Source organism: Rissa tridactyla, chromosome 5 (genome assembly GCF_028500815.1).
Source record: "Rissa tridactyla isolate bRisTri1 chromosome 5, bRisTri1.patW.cur.20221130, whole genome shotgun sequence".
Lineage (NCBI taxonomy): Eukaryota > Metazoa > Chordata > Aves > Charadriiformes > Laridae > Rissa > Rissa tridactyla.
Window position 1 is genome coordinate 73697759 of NC_071470.1, and position 12221 is coordinate 73709979.

A 12221-nucleotide genomic window follows, 5' to 3' on the forward strand; every position below is an offset into this window, starting at 1 on the left:
AGTATATAGAAAATCCTAAGATGCATGTTTGTACTGACAAATATACTAGTGGATTTAGCTTAGCAGAGTAAGACAACTGGCACAACTTACTCTGAGTGTTGTACCTTAAATTTCTGTAATCATGGATCTATTTATATGGCCTGTGCCCTAAATTATGGCATAGTGAAGTATAAGAATAGGCCTAATACTGTACACATGATCACGCTTGCTTTCTGCTATATAGCCTTGTATAGAGAAATCTGCGCGACAAATTGCCAGATATCAGAAGAGAGTTAGACAATATTAGATGTCTTGTAGTGTCCTTAGGCAGACCTGTGTTAAAAGTTTCTTGTAAAGTTGATTATTCTAGGGATAGGAGGATCTTCCAGCCTTCTTAAGATGATTCCCTAACCTCCAATCTGTGCTTTTTTTTTTTTTCCTTGCAGACCTTTCAGCAGCCCAGAGAAAATTTGCCCATTCTCTGAGAGACTTTAAATTTGAATTCATTGGTGATGCAGAGACAGATGATGAAAGATACATAGGTAGGTGAGAAGTGACTACAAGTGGCTATATTTTGCCATGCCATCCTGCAACATGATTAAACTTATATTCTCTTTTTTTTATTTGATTTTATTACAGATGCATCACTTCATGAGTTTTCAAACTTTTTAAAAAATCTGGAAGAACAAAGAGAAATTTTGGTGAGTTGCAATAAAAAAATTAAAACGCTGTATATAGAGCAAAGAATAAGATGAAAGTCAGTTACAGTTGCTTACTGCTTTATTAACGACCAAGATGTTGATATCAATAACTTAACAGTGAAAGCTCTCATTGTGCAGCCTCGATTCTGTAGTCTAGAGTTACAGACAGCAGCTAGTCCTCATTAAAGGAGAAAGCTCTCATGTAAGGACAGATAACTGTGAGTTGGTTTAAAATGGTAGTGCCGTGATAGATTATGGCTGGGGTGAATGGGGAAAGCCATCATAAGGTTCTTTACCATTTACAGTAAAAAGCAAGATGAAAGACTTAATGCTGCAGCAGGACACCTGAGGCTGGGAAGTTGGCCAAATTTGGATCCAGGATCTCTAGCTCCAGCTTCAACAGTTATGTGGATTTGGGATGCAATCTGTTGGCTGGATGCAGTAGCAGACTTACAAACCTTTTCTTTGTAGGTGAGCTTTCTGGTGGATGGTTGCGCTTGCAAACGTTTAGTTACTCAGTTGTGTAGAAGCGAGTGTTCTTCATTTGCATGCCTATGATTGCTTTGGGTTTTAGGGTAATACGGGTGAAGCTGGTTGCACATAGACTGTGGGCTGAGAGCTCTCCAGTACACCTTCCTATCTTGACTTTATAAGTTGTCCAGAAGATGGGGGTTTCTTTCTAGATGGTACCATGGTTCTCCTCTGCAGTTGCATGCCCAGATTTCATTTCAGAGTGGGGATTCATAGAGCGGATCATGTGTACCCAATTTTCTTCTGAGTGTGGTCAGACTCTCCATCTAGGAAATACTTAGATCTGCCTAAATAGCAGTTATGTTCTTCAGTATTTGCCATGCGATTGTATCTTTATTGTCCTAGAAGTCGGTGACCACTTGGCATCGCTGAGAGGAAACTGAGACAAATCTGTGTTCTGTGCTTCTTTCTGCCAAAAGCTGTGCCTGCAGTGTAGGAGTATGTAGATAGTGAGAAAAGAATTTGTGAGCAATTTTTTTTTTTTTTTTTTTTTTTTTTAGCATTTCTCTCTCTGGCAGTCCTGAGCCCGTTAATAGTCATGGTTCCTTGAGTGTGCTTTGTTATGTCCTAGTATGTCATTCTGACCTGGAACGCCATTTGGGTCAGAATTTGGGTCTACGTGGTTCCTTGCACATTCTTGAAGAATACTGTCTTTACATAGTAGAGCTGATTTTTCAGTATCTTGAGCTGTTTTACCAAGTTGTAGGGATTTGCTCAAGTATGTTTGAATGCTTCTTTTGTTTCCTGTAATTCTGAAATATAGTCTTTACTCTTTCTTGTCTGCCATCCATAGCTGTATTTAATTTTAGTGAAGTTGCGTATACCAAATTAGTGAAAGTCTTTGGTAAGTTTTACAATGGAAAATACTTTATAGCCTGTCAAATTATTTTCCACGCTATTTTGATATCAGATATTTGAGAGATGTCAGCTTCAGGACTTCAGAATTATGTGGCATGTTTCAGTGACTGTGTCAATAGATATTTAGCAGTAATAGGTTACCAACACAATAGGCTGCACAGAATCCTGTGCTGTCTGTCTGTATAGTGAAACATTCTTGTTTTTCAGACTGAATGCCACGAAACATTATTACTTATTTTTTTGGTATGCTGCCCATGCTTACACAGAAAGTATTATCACACTAAAAGCTAATTAACGTCAGTTTCCTGATAAGAAAAGTATGAAATGCAGTATCTGTTAGAACAGTGACAGTTTGATGAAAAACTGGGGAGTATAAAATATTGTGGGGCAAATATTTAATTTGAAACAGAAAGAATATATTCTCTGAGTTACCAGATGCATGGCCTTTTCAGCTGTAGTCTAGCAAATGTTATGTATCATTTCTAGAGTGAGTTAATAAAGCAGGGGCCCTAAGTCTCTGAGAAAATGGTTGTACAGTGACTGGTAAAGATCACTTTCAGAGGCGGCTGCTCTGACTTTTTTTTTTTTTTTTTTAACTTCTCAATAGATATTTTAACAGTGGCATGAGCTCGAGGGATACTCCCATGGAGAATATTCAGGCATGTTGCACTCACAGATGTTTGGAATCAGGTCAGGGATCCAAAGATTTTCCATTAAGATGTAAAGTATATAGCAGGATTTTTTCAAAAGCATTCAGTCGTCTTTGTTAAGAATGCTCTTATTGAGCATTTTTTCCCCTTACCATTTTGAAGATGACCAGGAGGTTTCTGACTGCTCACTTCAGTTTCAGTGCAGAATTGCAGATATTTGTCATATAAAGTAAAATTAAAGAAATCAATGACTTATTATAAAACTAAGGGCATTTCAGATATTGCTGTACATTTTAATTTTTAGATATTTGTGTAAAGAGTTATTTTTTTCGCAACCGTATAGTAAAAATGCGCTTAAAATACATTCTAAACTGAAATTAAATACTCATCACCTACACTTCTCATGGTTTTCTGAAAGTATTGTTTGTGGTGAATCCAGAGTTCATAAAACTTCCTGTTAGTGTTTACCATAAGTTTACATGTTTGGTTATCATTTGTCTGGTGAATATTTATTTGGTGGATATTTAATAATTTCATTCAAATGTTGGAGTCTTGCATTTCCATGGTTTTACCATTTCTCCCATCTCCTTTGAAGGCTGCTGAAATTATACCCCAACTGTCAAAGGATTTAGTTGCTTGTGAAAAGGGAATTCGGTGTCAATCTGAACATTTCACTGAAATTATTATGGAGCAGCCAGTACAAAAACAAATTATGTTTTTCCACAGCACGGTAGCTTGGTGACTTTCTCCAGGGCAGATAAGAAATAGGTCACTTTGTCCCTGAAGATATTCTGGAAGTGATTTTCATGTGTTAAGCGTGGATGGAGTCGTAGGACTTACATTCTGCTCCTCTGACATTACAGAAGTGTCACGGAAGTGCAAGGATGACAGGGAACTTCACAAGGCTAATAGGAGAAGGTTGGGGATGAACAAACACCAACATGGCAATGCTAAGATACTCTGTCCGGCTACCTAGCCATTCTCCTACTTGCCAGGGAGATCACTGAACGTCCCTCCCAGCCCCAGTTCTCCTGACAGCAGAAGCAGGTTTTGATTTTTATGATGGGCTCAGAACAACAGGCTTTGCTGGCTGCCCGCATTTTAGCTGCAGTGATGAGCAGCGCCAGGGCTACCTGGTAGGCACTGGTCGCCTGTAGTTGTTATCCCTTTTCCTCCTTTTCACCTTGCTTTTTACCACCTCCATACCTCCCTTCTTCCATCTAGTCTTCTCCCAAATGAGCAGCCTGCCCGTAATTATTTTTCCCTCTCGATACCAGTCTTGCTAAATCATAACCAAATTTGATAGAGCTTGTACTGTTCCCTGAGTAATCTCAGCAGTACGTGGCACTACCAGTGCGGTCACCCTGATGGGCTGGCTCTACATGCTTCCACTCCCTGGAGGTCCTCCATCCTGCCCTTCAGCTGCTTCTGAAGTTCAGCTGTTTCTCACATAACTCTCCCTTAACCACACTGGAAGTCCAGTCGCCCCTCACGGTGCCATCTGTAACTTTTGTCAGCTTCTCTCGCAGTTAAGAGCCGTGTCCATCAATGTCTCCGGTCCTGTCTAGTAGTGTCTCAGCTTACTTTCATGCCAGGAGCGAGCTAGTTGGCCGTGTTTGCCTGCAGCCATGCCAGAGGTGTGACTTGCGTCACGGTCAGGTATTCCTAGATGATCCCCGATAAGTGCTGGTTTAACCTATTTTTTAAAAAAGTTTCAGGGACAGGGATTTCTCTAGGTTTAGTCCAATGCTTATTCTTCTATTTTGCCACCTAATATCCGTCCTAAGTCTACTTTACTGCAAATTAATCTGGGAACTTTTGAGGAACTTTTCTACAGTAGTCATGGAGTAAAACTGATCACTTTTCCTTCAGAGTAGTATTTTCACTGTTGCCCTTTCAAAGTGGTGTTTTACATCTGTATTTTTCCTTATTCAATTGAATTACACTGAGTTTAGACCATCTCTCTTTTATGTCAAAATGATTTTCAGTCCTGCTCTCTGAAAGCACTAAAATTTTCTCTTGAATTTGTGTCACTCCACAGATGTATCACTACACAGATATGTACCTACTATTGGCAGGTCACTCTTAAAATTGGATCACGCAGGATCCAATTTGGATATAGGTTTCTTTTCTGTGTGATGCTTGAAATGTCCTCTTAGCTGAATAGGTATTTTTCAGGGTAGTTTTGCAACCAGGATGTTGTTTTCTCATTCTTCCTGTGGTGTATTTGTTAAAACCAGGTCACTACCTTGGTTTTTGAGACTGTTGTGTGGATCAGCATTGAAAACTTCATTGAGGAGACTGGCTACCGTGCTGATATCAAAAAGAAAACTAGATGATGTTCTTAACAAATTCAAAGTAACTTTTAACTTTCTATAGTGCGTTCCAGGACTTCAGAGTACCAGAGTTGCTACATCTGGTCTGTAACTTTCTCAGTTCCTGTTTTCTCCTCTTCTTCTCGCTTCTAAATTGCTGCTGTGTTTGCTCTGCTACCATCCTCTGGGACTTTGCTGCCTTTTCCTTTAGTTTGCTTTGCCGAGTTCCTAAACTACTCTAAAGCGAAGCCCCTTCTGACTTGAATGCAATTAATTCTTCAGTTGCGTAATGTAAGAATACATCTAATTGTTCTTAAGAAATCCTTACTCTCCTTAACATACTTTTTTTTTTTCCTACTTTGTTAGATGACTCGCTATAATTAACAGATTTTTTCCTTTGTGAAGATTATTAAAATCTGCCATTGTCTTACAATAAATTGTTGATTTGTTTTAAGTCTCTTTCCAGCTAAATAATGTTTTTATAGCTTCCTTTCTCTCTGTTTTCTGAAGTACATATTAAGAACCCTTTTTCTTTAGGGTTTTCTTTGCCCCTTGCCAAATAAAATGTTTTGTGTTTTTTTTTTTTTTTTTTTCCCTTAGCCTTTCTAATTTTGTACCTAAGTACTTGTGCATTTCCGTTTTACTCCATCATGTTTCCCTTTAAATAGGATTTCTGATATAATTATATTCACCTTACTATGTTTCCTGACATTTCTCTGAGACAATATAAATTCATTGTTTTACTGTGACTACTTTGACACAGTCTCTTCTATTTCCTGCTATGGTTTTGGCGCCACTTGTATTTCTTCAGATATCTTCAGAGAAAAGTTGCTACACAGTGGGTTTTTTTTTTGACACCCCCCCACCTTTTTTGTTGTCAGAATCAAATTCAAAATAGCATCTCTCTGAATGCATATTCCCATGAAATATGAGAAACTGTTTCTCTGTGGACTTTTAAAGAAATATCTTGGTGAAGTCAATATTTTATTCTTTCTTCTTCTTCTTTTTCCCCTTTAAAAAAGGAAAAAAGAAAAAAAAAAAAAAGAGGGGGAGAGGTTTCGCAGTTGTGGTTTCCCAAGTTAAAACAAGTTGTTAAGGTTCAAAGGCATATGTTCAAAAGGTTAAAGGTAGAATTTAAATAAACTGTGCAAATATGCACTTATACTTACCTCTTATCATGAAGTATTTAAATATTTGAGTATTTATTTCACAGGTTAAGTGTTCACTTAACGCGCAGTGTTAATGAATAGCTTACTATTACCTTTTGTTCAGTGACTATTTGCATTTAGTTTACCTGTTCCTACTCTGCTGGAAGATGGTGGTATTAATTTTTCTGAGCTTTTCTTTGGTCCTCTGCATATGGATATTTAAGGGTTCATAAATTTAAATCTGTCTTCACAGTAATCTATAGAAATCTGTATGAAGAAGCAATCAGTTTACTTGCTGATTTAGGGTAAAAAAAAAAAATCCAATAGTTTTGGATGTAAGATGCATTCAAGATCTGTTCAATAAGAGTTCATGGCATTATAGACTACTCTCTATGTTCAGATCCTGTTAAGTCCACTGACAGCGCAGACTGCTAAATATATCTGCTAAGACAGTGAAAAAGACATAATTGGTGATCACTTCTGAAAAATTAGGCTGCCAACGGCATATTGAACATCTCACATGCAGAGACAGAGACACAGATAAAACAGAATTTCTCAGGAACAGCATTTGACTGCTTTAATCACAGGACCTAGATCCCTTTTTTCCTTCCTGTAAATCGTCCAATTTAATAAAACCCTTCCCAGTTTTAGAAAAAAACCAGAACAATTGCTGCCATATCTCATTGCCCAGCCTTCATTTTTTCCTCTGCATGGCATGAGGCCAGAGGGCAATCATATAATTATCAAAATATGGAACACGAATGCTGAATTAAGACTGCTTGAGGCATATCTCTTACATTTTGGTGATTCCTGACATTGAATGTTTGATTTATATATTTGTCTATTTTTGAATGTTCCATACGGTCTTCTGAAATTGCTTTGTGAGTTACATATGAACTTGTGCACATGAATCTATAAAATAAAGATGACTGTTGTCTATAGAATAGGAAAAAAGTACAAAGCCAGTTCTGGGGCGTTCCTCCTACCTCTGAGTGAATATGGCTGAAAAGTTCTGTTACCATTAGCTGCTGCTTCCAGATAATTTTGTGGTCTCCTGTGTATCAACATAATTCACTAAAGAATTTTCATTCTGTTATTTCATCAATGGGAAATGTTTGGAATTTGCATTGTAAAACTGTCACCAGTTTGGATTTTGCTGCTTGTTAATAACACCACTGTTTCTTGTGGAGGACAGCGCTGACAATAATCGAGCAGTTCATTCTTGACTGAACACTGAAGCTGTTGTTTGCTGTTGGATTCCTTGCCTTTCAGTGGCATCTTTTTGCTCAATGATGAGCTTTTCCATGAACGAAGAAAATGGGCATTATACTATTTCCTCTCCTGAGGAGCCTTTTCGCTTTGTCAAGATCTTCATACAACTGCTGATTTCGAAACGTGGACTGGAAGTGATTCTCTGCTTGTACAAGAACCAGACCAATGTTCCGGTGTGTCCCACTTTTCAGCTCTTGCGTATCGGGCTTGCTATGAGAAGCTCTGTCTTTGGAGGGGTGACCCGCAGCTTTCCTCTGCTTAGGATGAGGAAAAGCTGATTTGTTGCTATTTGTGAAACTCTGTCTCTGTTTCTTTTCCTGTTTGTTATGTTTATGACTTTGTAGTATTTTTCTCTTCGTAGTGGAATGTATTTCATAAGAATGAACTTATTAAAAAGCCAGGACTATTAAATAGGTTTTACTAAGTAGTCTTTCCTAAAAACTACTGTCTTAATTTTAATTCTCTCTTTTTAAAAAAAATTAAAGAATTTGTTGTTGTTGTTGTCTGCTTATGGTACCGATTAATTTTTGAGGCCAGCAGTTTGATGGCAAGTGAATCAATTCACACAGTCTTTCAGAGCAGAGCACAGCATAGTGGCTAGGTCCTAAGAGGCATTTTTAGCTGTCTGTCCTTTGGATCAGTCATAAACTTCCACTGAACAGGAAATAACCTTTGGCTAGAAGGTGGGACCCAGGAGTCCTGCTAGTATATTCTCTGTAAGCCGAGGCTGCTGCTTTTAAAAGAGCTAGAAAGTGCAAAGCACAGGAGTGTGCCTGCATGGCGGCTTGTGGGGCAGTGGACAGATGATCTATAGGAAATTCACCCTGGAACAATTTGAGAAAGTTGTTGTCATCTTACCAAACCCCAGGGGTAGTGTTCTGGAACAGCTAAGACAAAGGTGGTTTGTTTTGTTACAGGTACCTGCTGGCATCTCAGAAACCTACAAAATAGATTGTATCCAAGACAGATATATCTGTCCCCCGGATTCTCTTGTTACCAGATGGCTCCCTCCACAGCAAATGAACCCAGAGGAACAGACATAACTTCTTTTTTATAGCTTCTGCACACATGCAAAGATGCACAAGTATTAATGTGCTGTGAGACCCCCTTTAAAATCCTTTAGTCTATAGACTCCAGTCCTTCTAAATACCAGTGTTTGTAGTCCCAATGTGTAGCTGAGGGTCTTTCATTATTTAAGATTGTAAAGCTACAGGGAAAGTTCTAGAGCAGTGAGAAAGTCCAGATGCTTTTACAAGAAGAAAACTTGCATTTGAAAACAAACAAATGAGTTCTGGGTGTGGGTTGCACTGAGTGCAATCATCGGTGCTCCAGTTAAAAACAAAACCAGCGCTAAGAAGTGGTTAGAGACACATGCCACTCTGTCTGCAGGGCATACTGACAGGAGAGTTGGACTTGCAACCAACTGGGAGCACATTCGTGTAACTGTAAGAGCAAATCATGTTCTCATGGGAAAAGAAAGAATAGAGATTAAGACTTTGCAAGTAACACGCCATGTCCTCAGTAGTGGAATTGTATCTGCAAAGTTAAATAATACAGGGTTTCAGGCATAGATGTTAATGCTTTGAGAAATTTCAGTAACAAATCATGATGTGAAACAGGAAAGCTTTTTGGAGGAAAAAACAATTTTTATATATTTCCCTCTCCCCTAACATTGGCGGTGTCAGAATCAACTTTTTTGTTAGGTTGAATGTTGCAATTTCTTAGGGAAAAACACAGAAGAGCTATATTCTCTGTAAGCAGAAGTGCAGCTGTAGGTAGTAAATTTATTTATTGGAAAGTAAATGTCTTTATTTAGCAGCAGCATTAACTACTTTGTTATTGAATCACTGCTAGGTATGTCTTCCTTTCCGTGTTCTCTGTTGCACTCTGTAGGGCAAAACTTCCTTCCCGGATTTAGTTTCATTAACACTTGCTCACTTTCGTGAGCTCTGCCCTACTGACTGACGGCCTCCCTCTTTGCTTTGTTGAGGGGAGAAACCATCCTGCCCCTGTCTACAACTAAATCTTTCCAGATCGTGCACTGGGAAACATAAAACCCTCTTTTCTGTTTGGCATCTAATTTGCATTCTGGGATGAGAATTGTTGCTGTCTAGTCTGCAGCAAGGTCTATGTTTATGGCTTCTTATTTTTTTTTCTTTCTCAGTAAACCTGTTTTGTATGGGAGAATGCTTAAATTCAGAATGGAGCTGAGTCAGTGTGCACATTTCCCTTACCACCAGAGTTGTTGATGAGCAGCGTGTAATTTCCAGTTCTTCCAGTAAAAGCTGTGAGGTCTAAGGACATCTTTAGGATGAAAGCTGGGAGACCACTGCTGCATTTGTCTGATGAGCAAAACAAATTTTGATTAACCTAGGTTGGTGTTAGCCTTTTTAGCCGCAGGGCTAGACTGAGCTTCTGGGAGAGCTCTTGTGGGTTGATACTCCTTTTCAGCCCATGCAAGCAGCCTTCCTCCTCTGCAAGACAAGCCTGGTTGTGCCTGCAAGGGGGGCAAGAACTTAGAGAGACTGCTCCTGCCTACTGCAGAAGGGGGAGAAAGCATGAGGAGCATTCATGCTGGTGGATGGTGCCGTCCGTCAGGTTGCAGTGCACAGGAGGAGGTGTTTGGGGAAGCGGTTCCTCCCTAAACAGCTATACTCTCACCTTCTCTGAGAAGGGAAGAAGTGACAGGCTAAATGGAGTCATCTTGTGGGCCGGCACTGGCTGGTATGTTACTTGTTGGAGCTTGTTGACTTGACTGATGAAGTAGCAAACAGCTGTAAATGCGCTTGCTAATGGACTTAGTGCCTTTGTGGGCTGCTCTAGGAAATGTTGGTTTGGGCCCCTTAATCTACGACCTGTTACTTCTTTTGAAGAATATGGAGCTGGAAGAGTCAGGATTATCACCATTCAGTACAACTTTTCTGCTTGAGCAGGTGGAGTTTTGTAAAGGCGTATGAAATCAGGAGGTACACACAAAACTGAAAGCCTGCTTTAAGATGTTGTTAGAAATGCAGCAGTCATCAGGTGATGATTGCAATGATGATTTTATTGCTGCTGTTGCCAGGTTTATGTTCAAGTTAAGTTAACTCTTTGACCTTCCCATGGGTGCAGCAAATAGAACAGGAATAGCATAAGCAGTTTCAGACTGTCTGCCTGAGGCGCTTATGCACAGCAGGTTAAACATTTCTTAAAGCATTCCTGCAACTTTGACGTTCGTAAAGCTGGTTAAGATACTGTTAACTGAGACATGACCCCTTTATATTGATTCACTTAGGAATTACACTTGCCACAGTTTGCCTGTCAGATTTTAAAGTTGGGTATATATTCCTTTCAGGTAAGTTTGGATAGACCAGAGATAGAAAGTAAAGAAAGGAATTTTTTGGTGCCCTTTAAATAATACATTCCTGTCATTGTAATCTGCTAGGATTAGAGGTGTAGAGGGATGAAAATTCGTTAGTGTCAAGACAGAAGTTGAAAGAGGAAGGAATGTGCAGTTTTATATTAATGAATATTTAACTTAAATGCCTAATATAACTTTTCCTGGAAATTTTGCATTTTAACATAGTCCTAATTCCTAAGAAAGGTGCAGGTGATAATGACAAATATATTCAAGCAATTCTTAGCTTCTTCCCTTATACTGGGAGAATTTTACTTTTGTTTGTCTACTGATCTGTTATCCATAGTTTAAAAAAAAAAAAAAAAAGGAAAAAATGTTGGTTTGCATTCCCAAGTTATAAATAAACTAAGTTAATGATGAATAGCAGTGTAAATAATGTTTTTGTTCTATAAATAAGTATGTATCTTTTTGTAGCTTTTCATGACCAGCACTGGATTCTAAGTACTGGAAAACAGCGCAAATGCCTCCCTATTTAATCTTGTATAGTGCATATTTTGATTATGAACATTGCTTTTATTTCTGCCAGTCAGAACAGCAGCTCTGTAATTCACTGTTATATTTACCAGTCATGTTTTGGTTGACAGTTTCCATTTATACACATACAAACTCACATACATGTTCATTTCAGGTAGGAGGAAATGTTTCTCTTATATTTTTACACATGAGCCTGGAATGAAGCTGCATGAGAATGACCGAAGATCTATAAAATCCCACTTCACCAAGAAATACTCAGGAGCCCCGTTGTTTAACCCAGACACAGAAAGCAAAGGGGGTGACAAATCATAAACACCTGTATGGCAGGCAAAATTCTGCTGGCAAGGCATCTGTTAACAGAAGTTTAAGTTGTGCAAAATAAGAAATGTCTTTTCTGGAAGGAGGGGAAGCTTGTTTTTCTTTTAATGAAAGAGTTACTGGCACATCATACCGCTGGCAGCAGTGGAATCTGTTTGTTGGCAGTCACTGAGGGAACATCCCATTTTGATTTAAAGATTATTTTCTGCTTCAAACAAATTCCTGTAGTGGTTCCCATGGTTAATGCCGCACAGGAGCATAGCAGACCAAGTGATTTGCAGGCAACCCTGCTGGTTTATAAACCACAGCCTTTCTGCGTGTGGTTGGGGTTTTTTTTACCCCCTTTTTTCTTTCTTCTTTCTGTTACATCAAGGTATTGTGGTTTGCTTGGACTTGGAGTTCAGGTCCAGCATACATTCACTGCCTGCTGATCTTACTTTTCACTTTTTTTGTATAAAGGTTGAAACGACTAATAAGCAATTTCTTGTTAGATATTTATTTTTAACCTTCTGACCATTTAAGTGCTGAGTTGCTGCCTTTAAATGCTTTTAAATGATTCCACTACCCGTGATGCTCTT

At 38.8% G+C, this 12221-nt stretch overlaps 1 protein-coding gene across 7 annotated transcripts in view; it reads left to right on the forward strand.

Annotated features, from left to right (window-relative positions):
• ARHGAP10 (Rho GTPase activating protein 10) overlaps positions 1-12221 on the forward strand; it is a 163580-nt gene that overhangs the window by 48719 nt on the left and 102640 nt on the right. For 5 of the 7 annotated variants that reach the window (XM_054202145.1, XM_054202148.1, XM_054202146.1 and 2 more), the window contains 2 exons: positions 426-521; positions 619-680. In XM_054202145.1, the coding sequence (XP_054058120.1) occupies positions 426-521; positions 619-680 (158 nt within the window). Of the gene's footprint in view, positions 1-425; positions 522-618; positions 681-7454; positions 7628-10736; positions 10789-12221 lie in introns of those variants that run through there. The other 2 variants (XM_054202150.1, XM_054202151.1) reach the window with 2 other exon arrangements.